We start from the raw sequence: 17,338 nt of genomic DNA, 5'->3' as shown, positions 1-17,338 counted from the left end.
AGGAACTACAAAGGGTAAAATCCTTTTCATGTCTAATTTCATTCATGATAATGTAGAAGGAAGGCTCAAACCTTACCCCTGTTGATACTTATCACATTCTTGAGCCTCAGAATAGGCATTTAGAAAATTACAAAATAATTTTAAGTTGATTAGAAGGAGGAGACTTTTCTAAAACATAGACATTGCTAAAATGTAACGGTACATTGGGCATATGTCAATTTACTTTTAAATTACCCATGAAAGCCTAATATGGACCCATTCATCTATAAAGCACATTTTAATGACTGCAAACACCATGAAGAATACCAGTGTGTTATCTCTGTTCTCACAGCATCTACTCACAGCACCAAGGAGGGAGAAAAGCCAGCAGCTGGACAACTGAGATTGCATGTATCAAGTCCAACTAGGCCATATGTATGTAAATAATACATTTCCTAACCTGCACAAAACACCCTTAAGTTTGTGAATGCTTTAAACAAGTTTCATGAAGTGGGTGTACAATGATTGCAATGGAAGCCTGAAGCCTTGGGAATGTTACCCCATGTTTAGCCACATAAAAGTGCTAGTTTGACTAACCTTTTACATACTGTCTTACATTAACATTTAGCAAGTTAGAAGGGAAAAATTGTTGGTGACCTTTTCACATACTATAGTAGCAAAATGTTCCACATACAAGCTACATTAAATAGAAAGATCAATCAAACCTGTAAAGATCAGGTAAAATACCTTTGCCATATATAAAAAGGAATATTTCTGGAATGTTGTTTTTGCTGTTGAAAGACTTCATGTAACGTTACTAGTACATGTGTGTACATGTATTTAGAAAATGTACGTTGGATTCCCCAGTATATCACTTATTGCTCAATTAAAGGTTGCACCCGAAAGAGTACCAAAAGTTGAAGCTACTGTATGTTTTGGCAGGCAATACAAGTACTCACTAAATGTTCATGATGGTTCATTTTGAATGCCACTGGGGTGCAGTAAAAATGGCAACACTGATCTTTGGAAAACTTGAAACCATTTTGAAATGGCAGAGTAACTTGAATCCTCTTCATGTGATAGCCACTGTAGAACCTGAATCATCATCATCATCAGGTCGGGCGAATTGCCTGGACCAAGTCCACTCTTTCTCGCCATGCCGCTCTGTCCGCAGAACCTGAATACTTAAGTCCATTTCTTACAAAATCCACCCATCTTGAAGAAATGGTGGCTTGGACACATGGCATTTAGTCTGAAATGTTCTACATGCATAATGCTCGACATTCTCTAGTGAGCTTTTGCGGTCGAAACATTTTTGCGGCATGACCACTATGTATCATAGGCAATAATGTAATCAAGGCCGACACCTTCACTCCTTGCAGCACAGCAACTCTTAATCAATGGAAGTGTGCCAGCTTGTTCCTGACCTTTAGTTGATTAACTTTTTTTCTGCTAGCAAATACTGGGTGTGAAATCTGCTCAGGCCAACCAAACAAAAAGTATTGACCACCCGGCTGAATACATATCATCCAAAAGTCAGATGTCAGTACACACTGTATCAATAAGTGTATCAATCAGTGTGGCCTGGTTCCTGAATATCAGGACACCAGGTGTGGGAAGGGGAACCAATTTTACACCCAGGGAAGGCTCATTATACTTCTGTATGAAGGTCAAACATACTTAGTAGTTGCTTACAATACATTAAAAACATGTAGCACTGACCATGAAGTGTTTTAGCATAATCTGCCATTTCCTTCTAGTCCTCCTTCAGTCTGGTAACTTTCGAAACAATCAAATAGTCCATCTACCAGCTGTACACACTGTGGGAGCTGATGGCAATGTGGATGTCTGGCATAACAACAGTAGACATGTGTAACTGATGTATGGAATGACCTTTTTAAGTGTTCATTTACTGTATATACGACATACAATACTTGCTTTGTACAGAAAATTTAGGTTTAAAAGTCTAAAGAGAGCATAATTTTCTGCAACTTGATGACAATACTACAAGAAAAATACACTTAACTATAGAAGATAAAGAACTCAGACGGAAACCCTTTCTTGACAGACACAAACAGTAGAGGCCACTGAGAGTTAATAACCTGCTGAAATTGCAATACCTGACTTCTGATTCCTTCATACATGGATGCACCCTTGTCAGGGGAGACCCTGTGCCAGTTATTTGATTTTGGCACAAGATACCAATGATTATTAGGAATTATGGGAAAGTAATTCACAACAATTATATTATCAGCACCGAGGCCAAAACAGACGACAGGTCACATAATAGTTTTTTCATCAATCCCTATTTGGCATCAGACACCAGCCAAGATTTCTGGATTGGCGCTTATCTCTAGATGGGGTAGACATTGATCTCTGATGTCATTATGATAACGAAATAACGAAGCTTAATCAATGCTATTGATTGGGTTTGGTGAAGCAAGACTTATAAATGCCAGCATTAACCGAAACCCAAGAGCAGCTTGATCTTTTGTCAAGTGTTGAAATGCACTGATGGAAACATGAATCCATGTACAAGACCTTTTTTCAGTTTTTCTCTCGACTAGCAGATGGTGGCAAAATGCTTAATATGTTGCTGAAGTTGACATTACTTGCACAAATACTATGTAATGCTTATGTTTGTTTTCACTAAAGGGCAAAGCGATGCCCAACTTCAACAGACCTCCATCTATTAAATAGTCTTGTGTTAACTAACATGCCCCCTTTAAGTTTGCTGAATTGCTGCTTCCCCACATGTATATATGGACAGACAAAGCTTGATTATATCTTCCAACTTCTACCAGCCAACAGTATTGGCACCTGTAAGTTTTTTTATCTAATACAATGTACAATACAACTTCTCATGGAGCATGAACAAATGTAATAGATGCTGTCATTTGTGAGATGTGTCACCCTGTAAATGTGCAAAGTAATTTTACACATGGCCACCCAGACAAGAAATCCAACACAGTTGTCATACTACATCATAAGACATGTATTGGGTTGAGTCAGGTGTAGTTTAAATCTATGTGAAAAAATCAACTGAGGGAAATTCTATACGATGTATCAAACTTCATCAGTCAAAATATAGATATAATATTGTTTCGTTATGTGGGGGAGGATAGTACATGTATATCACTGGATTCTCTGAGGATATGCTACATAAAATGTGCAATATAATGTGGGAGTGGGTTTGCAGCAACACTTAGATATCACCTAACGGCATCTCTGAAAATGTTACCCGATAGTGTCACCCCTCTAGGCAAGACCCTGTAATGTGCCAAATGTTGCAGTGTTACAGGTTTGAGAACAGTTCACTTAAGTGTACTACACTATTAATTGTTTACCTAAAATATTTACATGTGATTCCATGTTACTCCAGGTACCCGATAGTGAAGATCATACACTCAGTCATTTTAGCTTATGACATAAAAGATAAAATTATAATAAAAAACAGTAATCAAATTCTTTATTAGTAACCATATAGAGAAAAATCTGTTGTGGAAAAATGGTTTTAAGTGGGAGGTTTAAAATATGCTACATGGAAGGTTGGTACAACTGGTTCTTGAAACTGCCTTCAGCTGTAAGAGCTATCAGATATGTGATATATTTTTTTTCCAGAGGCTTTTCACCGAGTCTTGGGAAGATAAATGCAGGGTTTACATTGCCCAGAGGAGATCTCTTTCAAGGCAAGTGAGGATGTGCAATCCCTGGCTGAGCTCATCACTCTGAATGCAGAGAAAATTATCTGATAGCAGAAAGGGATGATGCAGGAGCTGTAGAGGACAATCAGGTTGTGTCCATCAGTATAACTCAGGCACGCTACCCCTCTCTTGCTTTGGCACTAATCAGAGGCTTAACAGTACATTGTACTGAGTACACTACCTCAACAGCTGCTGCTCTTGTGCATGGGACATGAATATACACCAGGAGATTGTAGGTAAGGGCATTACCACATCTATCATAGTCTAGCCAGACATAGTTCTATTTGTACAAGATAAATGGTACCAATGTTATCAGGAGGATGGCATCTAACAATTAACACAGCTGTCTAGAACACATGCTCTCTGTCTGCACATGGGGTGGCAGATACCTTTGGCGTTCAGACACTTAACTTTCAGGGCAAACAGGGTGGGCAGCATGGTGGATTCTGATTAAAGGATTCGTTAATTGTTTGGCTCTACTGTCACCGCCTGTTGAGGTCTGATGCATGGTGGGTCAGATTAATACAGCTCAGGAGCAGCCAGAACAAATCACCTATGGGAGCCTGGGGATTTTCACACCACAATGACCAGGAGATTGAGGGACACTTACAGAAATTGATTTTTTGGTTGGGAGGCAGCATTACCTGTGGTGTAGTCTGGGGTAGACTGTAGGGATCCAAGCTGCCGGATGTCACAGTAGCTAGAGCTGTTCACTTAACAAGGTAAGTCTTGCATGGGTAAGTCTGAATTATATGTAACTCCATTATCCTCTTACATAGTTGTTCATACAGAATCTTGCAGCTTGATTCTGTACCCTTTCCAATTTGTCTTTGTCTTTCTTTGTATATGGATCCCATACTGTCGCAGCGTATTCTAGGTTCGGTCTTACAAGTGACGTGTATGCAAGTGATTTTACTCTCGTTGGACATGCCCACAGATTACGTTTAATCACTCCCAATGTCTGTTTCGCCTTAGTTGTGATATTATTAACATGTGCACCCCACTTCAGTCCGCTTGTCAGCGTGACGCCCAGATACGGATGGATTTTTGTGGTTGCTAAAGCCTGACCACAAAACTGGTAGCTAGTTGCATGTGGTGTTCGTTTGTTTGTTATGTGCATAATGTAGCATTTTTCGGGATTAAACTGCATGAGCCATTTGCTTTGCCATTCTTCCAGGGTGTTCAGGTCTTTTTGGAGAAGTTGTGAGTCGGTCTGTGTAGAAAGCTCTACATACAATAGACAGTCATCGGCAAATAACCTCACATTTGAGTCAAGCTGATCTGGTAGGTCATTTATATACAAGAGAAAGAGCAATGGCCCCAGGACGGTTCCTTGAGGGACCCCAGACGCTACTTTAACTGGAGCCGACGCCTTCCCTTCAACCACTACTGTTTGCTCCCTGTTGGTCAGGAAAGCCTTTAACCAATTCAGCGTAGGGCCTTGGATTCCATAATACTCCAGTTTTGAGATGAGCCTGCCATGGGGGACTTTATCAAAGGCTTTAGTGAAATCAAGTATTGCTAAATCTACCTGCCGTTTACTGTTTAGTGCGCCAGCTATGTCATGGACTGTTAGTATAAGCTGTGTTTCTGTGGATCGTTTGGCTCTGAATCCATGCTGGTAATCCGTTAATATACTGTAACTTTCTAGGTGCTTCATGATTTGGCTATGGATGATATGTTCAAGTAGTTTGCAGGATATGCAGGTCAGTGAAACAGGTCTGTAGTTGCTGGGGACCGCTCTATCTCCTTTTTTAAAGATGGCGCATATATTTGCATCCCTCCAATCTTTAGGGATTTCTGCAGTGTTTAGCGAGTGTTGGAAAATATTGGTTAGAACAGGCGCGATTTCACTAGCTGTCAACTTGAGGAACCACGGTGGTATTTGGTCTGGTCCGGATGCTTTAGAGGGATTGAGACCTTGAAGCATTTTTTCGACACCATCAGTAGAAACTACTATATGTTCCATTGGAGGAGTACAGGGCTGACCTAGAGATGGCATATCTGTGGTGTCTTCCTCTGTGAAAACACTTTTGAACTGTGAACTGAGTACTTCTGCTTTTTTCCCGCTGTCACTGATGATGGTATTTCCCACCTTTAGGGGTGCTACCCCGACAAGGTCTTTCCTCAGTCCTTTTATGTACGACCAGAATGTTTTGGGTTTGTCAACTATAGCTTCTCCCAGTATGTCTGCCACGTATTTAGAGTGTGCTTGTCTTATGCTTTTCTGAACTCCCTTCTTAACTCTCTTATATTTGTTCCAGTCTTCCTCTTGGCCTGTTTTCTTAGCTTTGTTATAGAGCCGCTGCTTCTTACGACTGGTGGATGTCCCAACTACTAAGTACCTAATACCAGCTCAGAAGAGAACAAGAAATAGCCACGCATTCAAGTACCAGAGTTATCAACCAAGGATTGAGGTGTTCAAGAATTCATTCTTTCCTAGAACTATCGCAGAGTGGAACTCACTGTCACCAAGTACAGTAGGGGCACTGTCAATAGATAGCTTTAAACAATGTCTAGAGCTAGAAGTTCAAGGGTTAGGTGTAACAAGTCGATCGGTGTAATATAGCCAGCTGCCGCCGCGCCGCGTGCCTGCGAAGCTGGTGTGTTACGCCGAAAGGCGGTTATACCGGCTATACAGATACAGATACAGATACAGATACAGTTTTGACTCAGTTATCTGGACACTAAAAATGCCCCCAAGTTTAGGCTTTGTGGGATATTACATGTTTGTTGAAATCTTTTTTAACTGCTCTTCAGTACCAATTGGGTTTACAACAAGGTAAGTGGGACAAACAATGTGTTTAACCACATAACAAAATCTTGTTGTGTTTTGAGACACAACAACTTTGTTATAAGCACTTATGACATGTTTATGTTATACCCTTGTACATGTAGTAGCACTGAAAGACAATATTGTACTGTCACAGTGGCAGTAATAATTGCCCTCTGTAGTCCAATGCATACAGAAACATCATCCACCTACATGTATGCTAGTACTCTATATCTGCCCATGTCACTAAATTTACTAAGTAGAGAAATAAGTGTGTTTTGTTTGATTGAAACCCTTATCTCACCAAGCACAACAAGCTTTCACCTATATGTAAAACCATACTCATGTTTACTAACTTACTTTCAGCCCTCGTGCCACAATGGCATGTAATTTTATGACAGACTGGAAATTCTTATGACACTTTAACATGCATGAAGTCATCGGTATGCACACTAGAGAGACATGGCACTATAATCTTTAGTCATGGCTGTTTTCCAATGAGACCTAATGTTTTCTGTGGGAATCCCACAAGACTTTTTTTACTTAGTAATACATGTGCAGTAACCTACTGAGTAATGACATAATTTTGCAAATCTTTCAATACTGAAAACATGTCACAACTTTGATAAGGATTATTCAAGTTTTTTCATGTCACACCAAAGGCACATTTTGAAACATGGGAAAATTTATCAAGAACTCGAACTACCATGATATTGAAACAGGTACGGTACATGTATCGCTCCTTGACTATAAATGCTGATAATGTTTATTGGTCTGGTGCCTAATACATACCAGTAGTCTAGTAGATGATACTCCATATCCCCTGGGCATGTGCAATAAATAACATCAATCTAACAAAGAGACTCTTGGATTGCTTAATTTTCCACTTCAACTGCTAACTTGTACAAAAAAAAGATCTAGTATGTATCTGAACAACAGTAACTATTCAACCTATTCAGAGAGAATTTGGATTGCTGTCACAGTTATTGTGCACTTTATTAGATTCTGTGATCACTGAAGGTATCAAAGGAATTAAGCCTTTCTTACATATTCTGACAGGACATTCCATAAATTATCAGTAACTGTTACTATTTGCCACAGTATGGAGACACCCAGTCTGGTATCTTAGATTGGATAGTTTACACAAATCATTACATATCAATATCACCTACTTCAAACTTTGAGTCACTAAATGTGTTGTGTGAAATATTCAGTTTTCAGACTGGAACTGACTGAAATGATTTATTGGGGAAGGTATGTGGTTATGAAACACATTTTTTAAAACATTCATCTGGTGTTTGAAGGCAGAGGTCTTTTAGCACTTTGATAGCCTACCAATTTCTAGCAAGGATTCTGATGTGCAGGCTATCTTTTTGCAAAATTCAAGCCTAGGCTTCATGGAGATTATATTGTCTAGAAAGACTTTAAAAATATTTCATGCTCAAATACATGTACAACAGGCTTACAGGCACACTGTTTCATATATAATAAGTTAAATTTGTAACTGGTAACAAAGATGTTGAAGTTAATTTTCATTAATTTTGATAAACTTGATAAAATTATTTATGACTGTGTTCCTTTTTGTAAAAGACATTCTGCATAATGATATCTTGACAGTGTGACCAAGAATGGCATTTTGATAATGGTAATTTGAAGTAATCAATGAAGTTCAATTGTTTTGGATGGACATTTGCTGGGGAAATGAGGTGCTATTCGATATGGTGGCCATTACTGTGGGAGTTAGCCTACAAGGAAAGTCACAGAAAGGTACACTAACTGGTGTAAATGTATGTAGCAAACGACCACTGTGTGTGGCACTGACCTTTTGCAATGTGTGTACTTATACTACATTAACCTTGTGGGGCATGCAGTGCATTAAGCCTGTATCTACTACGCAAGGGGAAAACAGCCCGAGGGCTGATCAATTTTGCTAAGTGCTGTTGACATTGCTGATGTATGGAAAAGACACCAATCTAACAGCAGCACACCACGAGTCACTTCCCTACCAACCAACAGTTACAGTTATGACAATGAATCATGTAATGTAAGACAAAGATAGATTACACAATCTCTTCAGGCAATGCAGGTCAGGGCCACATGCTAAATGAAGGAACCAATAATCATTTAAAAACCAAATGATTATTATATAGTCATCTTTACAATTAAAAATGCAAGGTTTACCAAAGTTAACACAATGTTATCACTACAACTGTTACAGTATTTTACATTTCCCATCAGGAAAAAGTCTGCACTATCTGGTGATCTTGCATGTTTCCAGACAAGTGTCTGCTTTGGTCAATCTTTCTATTGATCAGGGAAAGTCTTGTCTATCATCCTTCTTAGGATGGCAAAATTCCAAACCACAAAAAAGACTTTAGAAATGTAAATTGTCTCCTTTAGACTTGACTTTTCACAAAAAATCCCCTCCACTGCCTGTGGGCCAGCAGAGCAGCATAAGGATTAGGAGTAAATGTTACACTTGAACGTGACAAATATCAGTAGGAGCCCAAACGACCACATGCATGGCTGCTTCATTGATCTGGAAATCTTGGATGGAATTGTTTCCATGAGTTCAATGCAAAGGTGGCCCATAGTGTCAAGGTAAGGCAACATCTTTTTCCTCAGGTTAAACTCAATTAAGACCGTATAAGAGCTGCCTTGACTTTCCTTTTCCCTTGGAAGTTGTCCAAACATTATTGCTTTCCTAGGATTTATCATTGGAAGTGCCAGCCATAAAAAAAGAAATATTTAAGCTTCCCAATGGCTGTCTGCTGTAATACAAGTGGAACTAGTCAAAGTAATTTGCGCTAAATATGCAAATAGTCAGTCTCTAACATCCATATGACTGATTTATAGTCACTGTGTTAAAAGACACAGGAATATTTTGCTGCTCTTCAATAGTAAGAGGGACCATGTCAGACATGATCCAATAGGTCATTGGCTCTGTGCAGTCATGACAAGACCTGCGCTGCTCAGGACACTGATATAAATCTTTGCTGTTGGTTGTTGTGTCACTGCACTACCTTAAGGCTGTCTGGCTAGCTGGATGTCATCTAGGCTGAATCAATACTGGGCATTACCGTGTACAGAGTGTTAGATCTGATAAGTCAGAAGGAAACAAAAAGGACACTTCGCAATTGACTAAGTTCTTTTATCCAACAGCAGGATACATTTGTCAAGTCTAAAGGAATTCTATGTCACACACCAATCTACTGTATAGAACATTTTTAGAAGACACACAAACACAAGATAAAACACAAGACTGGACAGGTCAAACTTGGGATGCAAAGTTCATCATTATAGACATGAAGATTTTATTAAATTAATTCTGTGAGTTGTTTGACAAATGAACGTGACTGTCTGTTATGTCCTCAATACACAATACAGAGCATGAATTCACAAACCAATATTACTTGTAACACAAACAGCTGAACAGCAAGGTAATGGTAACCCTACTGAGCATGTAATGTGGGAAGAAGCCTACTAATAGCCACTGTTATTGTAGAAATAAATTCTCATATTGACAATAAGGACAATGGGATGCTCTTCACAGAATGGATTTCAAGCTGGTGGCAATTGTATGGGACAACTGTTACCAGGAAACATTGACCAATGTTGGACATTGTCTCTCTTACAGCTCGGAAGTAGGTTAATCTATGACCTCAATCAGGAATCTGGCAAAGAACTGTTTGGTCTGGCTGATCTTTGATTCTTTGCCTGACCTCATTTCCTGCTGACCATTAATTGTTATGGCTGCAAGCCCACAAGGGCATGAAATGATGGCAACCTTTTCTTTCTCTTTTTGTGAAGACATTTTGGCACCTGAAGGTGGCGTGAGGGCATTATTACTTCAGAAGATAATGTTAACTTAATTAAGAATATCTTTCAATGAGTACTTGCTCACGAAAAAAACTTTGAAATTCTTTTCTTAAACAATTATGAATCATTAAACACACTAAGTGCTTTCATAAAATGCTCCAGGCAACTAATGACTATAGGCCACATAAAACAGATGGTTCACGATATCGAACCTAAACCTGGCTAAGTAAAATATTCATAACTTGCTGACCAATGAGGATAGCTACCATCTTTTAATAGACTATGGTAGGAGAATGGTCAAATACTGGGGAGAAAGCAGTTTGCTAAACTTTGTTGAGACATTTTTTCATTGTTTACATAATTCCAGGCATCAAAGTACATTTATCTGACAGGAAGGGTAGTCCAGGACAGTAATTTTTGCGTTTGTTCTCTACGTCTAAGGCCTATCTTTCAAGGTGCCCCAAGAGCTTTTGTTGGCATTCTTGTAATGTATACTGTCCTTTCCTTACTGTCATGGCCTTTTCCTTACCATAATATTTTGACTCATACAAGCCTCCATAGGTCTTAGTGCTAGAATATCAAGTGAAATCTAATCATTTCTGTCACACCATGATTGATGATAGGCTTTCACGCTATATAACCACAGGCATCCAATCAGCCTAGCTTTCTATATCTAGGATTGCAGGTAATGCATGCATTTGACATATCAAATCTCAGAATAACCAGTCAAAATAGCCACTCTCAATGCAATAAATGACAACTATTTCTGGCAAAAATTTTTCAATGACAACTTATAGTAACATAAAACTAATGCAGGGCATTAAATGAGGATGTCCAACAATAAATCTTGCTTGTTCCAATGCCTTACCAATGAACACATATCGTCCAAATGGTACTGCTTGAGGGGAACCATTTCACAAAATACAATAAACATCCATCATCCATTGATATTGTATATGATGACGGCAAGTTTGTTATCGTAAAGTTGCAACACAGTGTGGTGCCTTTAAGTTTATTCATAAGCATGATTCACAGCAGTCCAAATCCGCTACAGACATTTTGATTCCATTAATGAGATTTTGCTTATTTTGCCTTTAGGCAACATACATGAAGGTTCTTGTTCACAATCACACACAAGTCTACCATATAAGGAGGAACTAAATTGCTTTGTTCAAAGCTTCTCTTGCTCCAGGCAATTTTATAAAACCCCTTAATGTATACGAAAAACATGCTTTCATCTTTCAGTGAAATTTGATATGAGGGTAGACTGAGAATATTAATCCATAGGTTCTTTACTTTCTTCATTTGTAATGTTGCAAAGTAGTTGTATTGAGTCAGGGCAACATCACTTTTGCCAAAACATGGGAATACTTCTGGTTCTTAATACGACATACAACTAAATGATGTATAATAAATATTGTATGGAGTAGGTGGGAGCCTCAGGGCCTTTTCTTCATTCTTTTTACTCAAATCTTTCTAAAAAAAATTAGTGTATCGAGATATTTTGCCCATTTTCTGGTCTTCACAGTGCAATTATAAAAAAGCCAAATAATCTAAAAATCCATTCTTACATGGGGGTAATGTTGGTCCAAGAATAGTTGTTTTTTACACAGGGAATAAGGGATTAATTTTTGTACTTAGTCCAGTCCACATATTAGGGTAATTTTGGAATCATGATGTACATGTATTCTTGTATGGAGGAGGATGCAGAGAGATTTTGTATTTGCTTGCAAGTACTTCCGGGATCCCAAGGCTCATTTCTTGGTATGCATGTAGAGCTGCTTCCGATTTCTAAAAATACATAGCACAGCTATCTAGAATTGATATGCACTAAGCATGATAAAGAACATCCGGGATATGATAATATACACTGTAGCTAGTGCGTGAGACACTTGATATAGAAGAGATAGCACTGCTGAACCAAAGATCATCCATCATGTGGGATCAACAGATTTCTCTGTGATAACTTGGAACAGATGAAGTCATAAGTGATGCCTACTTTATATAGCAACTAGATATATGTATATGCAATATTTCTTCCAAATATAACAGATTGCATGTTTTATTATTTGTCCATTACATAACATGCTCAGTTTCCAATTGGTCCAGTAAAAAGAGCATGAGCAATTATTTCTTCAAATGGCCATACCAAATGTCAGGTCATTTGACTTTAAGGAGCTAAAAACATACATTGGGGATGAAAATTTGGAAAAAAAAAATCAAAATCATGCTAGCTTTTTAACACATTCCTCTGGTGACTCTTGTATCACTCTAATCTAACATACATGTTCCACATTTGATGTCCCACAGAAATCTGGTGACTTTCCCACCATGACAGAGCAAGTGGACAAGGTCATGACGAAAGCTGGAGAAATCTGGGCAGACTTGATGACCAACACAATGTACCATACAGGGAATGGTCAGAGAAATGATGAGGGCTGACTGCCTTAACCCAGGTAACAAGCAACTAACAACACACAGTTGGTGCCCTGAACAAGCCCAAGTATGAAGATAAATCCCAGATCCAAATCTACAACGATGGCATCTCTACTGCAGATTCTGACTCTAGTTGTTGTTAGTGTTCTGGTGATCAAGTGTGAGGAATTCCTTCCTTGTCCAAAGAAATGTGTGTGTGAGGCCTCAGACAACTCAGTGACGTGTATTCTCAAGACCCTGAGGAACATCCCCACACACCTTCCATTTTCAGTGCAAACCCTCAACTTGGAGCGAAACCGCATCAGTAAGGTTGTACGCAATACCTTCGTGCGTTATCCCAACTTAAGCCATCTCAACTTAAACCACAACAAGATCAAAACAGTGGAGGAGGGAGCATTCAATGGACTGTCACAACTGAAGAGTCTGTACTTATGTGGAAACAGGTTGAGTCTGATACCAAGGGTAAGTCAGATCTTTCTATAAGATCACACATGTACCATTAGGTATATCATATTGTACCGGGTAACATAAATTTGGATCCTTGGCCAAAATAACCCTATAGTTACATATAAGCCAGCACAAAACTAGTTTACAAGACATGTTGAAATATAAAAGTAGCAAATTCATCATCTGATTCAGTTTCAATAATGATAAAATGTTTCCCTTCACAGGGTACTTTTGCAGGCGTGTCTAATGTGACTCGACTGGATATGAACAGGAATGAATTAGTCCTGCTAACAGACATGGGGTTTGCAGAGTTGGCCAAACTAGAATATCTGGATCTATTGGAGAACGGCATCCTCTTTGTGACTGAGCTGGCATTCAAAGGGCTGGACTCTCTCAAGCATCTCATAGTGTCTAAGTGGAAGATGTCTGAGCTCCCCACAAACCGATTTATCCACTTACGCAGTCTGCAGACACTAGAGATTTCTTACATGAAAAGTGCGGTGCTGAAGCAAAATGTTGTTAGCAACCTAACACGACTGCAGATCCTCCACATTGGGCATTGGAAAAAACTGACCAACATCACTCCCAAGGCGTTCCGAGGGCTGGACAGCCTCGTGTCACTTATCATTCATCACACAAACATCTCAGTTATCCCATCTCCGGCCATACAACAGCTACGCAGCCTCAAGGAACTCTCACTGAACAACAACCCTATAGAGGAGGTGACTTCTGCCTCATTACGGGGGATGACGTCATTAAAGGAACTGTTCCTAGATCACTGCAACTTGACATACATTGGAACGGGAGCTTTCAAACAGCTGAAATCATTGCAGAAGTTAGACCTGAGTTACAACTTGCTTAAGAGTCTTCCCAGAGACACATTTCCTGACAAAGTGACATTCCAGCAGGTCACCCTGACAGAGAACCCTTGGAACTGCGACTGTCAGATGAGATGGTTGATCTCAGCAAACACAAATGGCTGGAGGAGTGTGTACTGTTCCACTCCGGCAGCCATCCAAGGCATAGATGTTCTACGGCACAGCAAGTTGCATCGTGCCAAACTACTACAAAACATGAAATGTAACTTGCCAACAGCAGCCATCTCCCAGGGACCAACAGTGAAGGTTGAGCAAGGTAGCGAGCTGAGCTTACAGTGCCTCGCTCAGGGAGAGCCCAAACCTAGCATATCATGGATTTCCCCAGCGGGGAGGACAGTAGATACTGGGGTGACCCTGAAGGGAGGAGTGCTACAAATATCTTCTGTCAATACATCAGACAAAGGAAGATACACCTGTGTAGTGACCAATGCAGGAGGAACAGTTGTGGTCAATACCAGTGTCATAGTTACTGGTAAGTAGAAGGGTCAATGTTTCTTTCTGAATACAAGATACTCATCAGTAACATTATAGACTTTGAAAAAATTATTATCTAAACTATAGAATGATATTTCTGATAAAATATTGGTTCAAAAGTTTTTAACAGTACCATACAGTTGTACAAAAGTAAAATCTCAAATACTTTTCTTCTCATTTAACAGTACAAGGAAGTATTTTAGTGTAAAGAAATGGCGGCTATACAGGGTGCATGATGTATGTACAACCATGAAAAAGATGAATCTCTTTAATATGTTAACTAAGAGATAAAAACACATTACAATCCAAGCAATATTTCATATTTAGCCTAGGCAGATACAAAGTAAGTACCGTATTGTCAGTTAATGAATAGCTTCATAAAGTATAGAACTGTTAATAGTCTTATAGTCAGATGACAAACTGATTAATGCTTTCACAGACACATCTGTACACTGATGCACGAGCACACAGAGACCAAACAACACTTACGAATCACCTTTCTCTACAATACAGACCTAACCTTTATTACATGTCACACTCCCCGCTGCACGTGTGTGAAAATTTGAGTTGAGTGAACATAATACTGCACTGGATGCATGGGTATACTTACGCTTGAACTTTGCCATCTATATGAGGATGAATGTCTTTGGTAAACATTGTGTCATTTACCGTATATCATGTTTTAAAAACCGAGAAATCCATTTTTAGGGTCATTGTGTTCCCTTTCAATGTGAGTAGTAAAGACACGGTACATAATGAAAATTTATGTCTTCCCTGAACACATTAATGACTCGAGTTACTTAATATCTCCCCCAAGAGTCTCTTGTGGAATTTGTTCTGGGGACTTGCTGTAATGAAATTCTTCATGATCAAATCTAATTAAACATGGTTTGGTTCATACTGTTCAGGACTGTAGTAGTCAGATTACCGGTAATATTAACACCTGATTTAAGTGAACGCACATATTGCACACCAGCTATTAACTGTCAGGAAACAAAGTGGTGTGCAAGGCATTTGGCTGACAACATCTGGTAGTCTGATCATTCTATGTGTTTCTTGCTACATTCATCAAAGACTGGATAAAGCAAAAGCCATCCCTGTGCAAAATATATGTTTGTATCATGTTCCCAAAACTCAAAAATTCTCTTGATGGCTTAAATGAAAAAAAGAGACATTCAAGAAGAACTTTTCAACACCACAAACAGGCCTATATTAACTGCTGTGTTATTAGTACTTCCAATGGGGACAGAATATTGGTTGTTCTGTAGTTGTTTCAGCACCAAGGACAAATCAAACATGTGTTGAACTGATTGCTTTCAACACCAACCAGGCAAACAGTAGTGTTGGAACTTATTTGGCACCAGGACCAGGCCCGAGAGATGTTTAGGCAACCTGTGAATTGTTGGTGTTTCAATGTCAGGGACAGGTTTGGGTTTTCTTATTGATTGTGCTTCAGCATTAGAGACATGCCTATAAACCATTCTCTTTCCAATTATGGAATCCTTCTCCTGAAAGCTCTTTAGCTAAATGGCTCATGCCTGTTGTATTATCATAGCTAAACTGGAAGCCATTGATCAACTACATGTGTTTGTATTTCAAAGCTTTGCTTTGTATTTATTTCACAGGTGGAAATTAGTACTACACAGACCGAAATTAATTCATGTGCAGATGTCATCCACAGAATTCACTTGGTGTGGCCTAAAAGTTAAACACTTTTGACAGGTGCTTTCCTTTGACAGGTTATCAGCATCAAGAACAATCCAATAACTGTCTACTGATAATGTTTTCAATTGATCTGCTTCAGCACCAAGGACAGGCAATAGTGTGGAAACTATAACCTGAGAGCATTTAGCACCAGGAACAGGTCTTTATCAGGTCCCAACAGTCTGGTTTCAGACAGAAATGAAGATATGTGGAAACCTGCTGTTCAGTATTATTAAGTTAATCACGGTGGTCTAAAACGGCCTCAAAAATCACCACTCGTGGCTAATTAATATTAATGAAAATTAGATGTCAATTACACTTGTCACCGTTGGCAACTGTCCATGATTGGTTGACACTTTCGTGGGCCGGCTCTAGAAATGTTTACCTTGCTGTTTGCCCCCCTGCAAAATCTTCCCGCCAACTGTTCTATTCATATGCGCACTTCTCCAGATCCTCTATTGTTCTAATTTCACACATTCTAACAATACATGGCGTGGGTACAAGCTCAAGCTATGATCATTTTCTGGCCTGGTACACACACACAGAACAATATCGTTTCTAACTCTCTGTGTAATTCAGTTGCGATCAAAACGTAAAATTACTCAGATAATGGCGGCCACTAGGTTACCCTTGACCGGCCAAGATTGGGCAAGAATTCGAAGAACGCCGATAAGCCAAAATCCTCGATGAGATTTAGACTACATATTACAAAAAAAGCCGCCCTTATACCCTCTTCTACAAAATATAAAATAAACCCCGACTCGTACTTTAAAAGTGATCCTGTTGTTTGAAAATATAACCCTTGATACAAAGTAACAAACGTTACATTAGGAGTGCTATTTTGTAACACTGCCGACGTCGATCTTTCCACTCTCCGTTGTTGTTTTGATTTTGTCAGCGCCATCTTGGTTTACGTATTTTTGTAAATTAGCGCATGAACGCCAGTGTTTCTTGAACGCAACTCGTTTAGATCTTATTATTTTAGACATCCCCGCGAGTTAACACGTATTCTGTACTTATCTCTGTATTTGCTCTGGACGTTGTTTCCGAGATCGGAAATACTTCGGCAGAACCAAGGACGAAACATGAGAAGTTTCGGCTAGAACAATGCCGCAACAAGTTAC

General features: G+C 39.2%; 2 protein-coding genes across 8 annotated transcripts in view; one reads left to right on the top strand and one right to left on the bottom strand.

The window, feature by feature from the left end:
• The window catches only part of LOC109463020 (leucine-rich repeat and immunoglobulin-like domain-containing nogo receptor-interacting protein 3), a 34,822-nt gene extending 20,295 nt beyond the window's left edge, over positions 1-14,527 (top strand). For 2 of the 7 annotated variants that reach the window (XM_019759677.1, XM_019759683.1), the window contains exons 2-3: positions 12,586-13,173; positions 13,383-14,527. In XM_019759677.1, coding sequence (XP_019615236.1) covers positions 12,781-13,173; positions 13,383-14,516 — 1,527 coding nt within the window. In that variant the 5' untranslated portion in view covers positions 12,586-12,780 and the 3' untranslated portion in view covers positions 14,517-14,527. Of the gene's footprint in view, positions 15-331; positions 415-4,032; positions 4,421-8,844; positions 9,058-12,585; positions 13,174-13,382 lie in introns of those variants that run through there. The other 5 variants (XM_019759680.1, XM_019759679.1, XM_019759682.1 and 2 more) reach the window with 5 other exon arrangements.
• Positions 1-17,338, bottom strand: part of LOC109463027 (CST complex subunit CTC1-like) — an 89,202-nt gene that overhangs the window by 27,415 nt on the left and 44,449 nt on the right. The window lies entirely within an intron of this gene.

The sequence above is a fragment of the Branchiostoma belcheri genome, unplaced genomic scaffold, assembly GCF_001625305.1.
Source record: "Branchiostoma belcheri isolate BF01 breed outbred unplaced genomic scaffold, Haploidv18h27 scaffold121, whole genome shotgun sequence".
NCBI classification, from domain to species: Eukaryota; Metazoa; Chordata; class Leptocardii; order Amphioxiformes; family Branchiostomatidae; genus Branchiostoma; species Branchiostoma belcheri.
The sequence above is the reverse complement of the archived record's forward strand: the minus strand, read 5'-3'. Positions and strand labels throughout refer to the sequence as shown.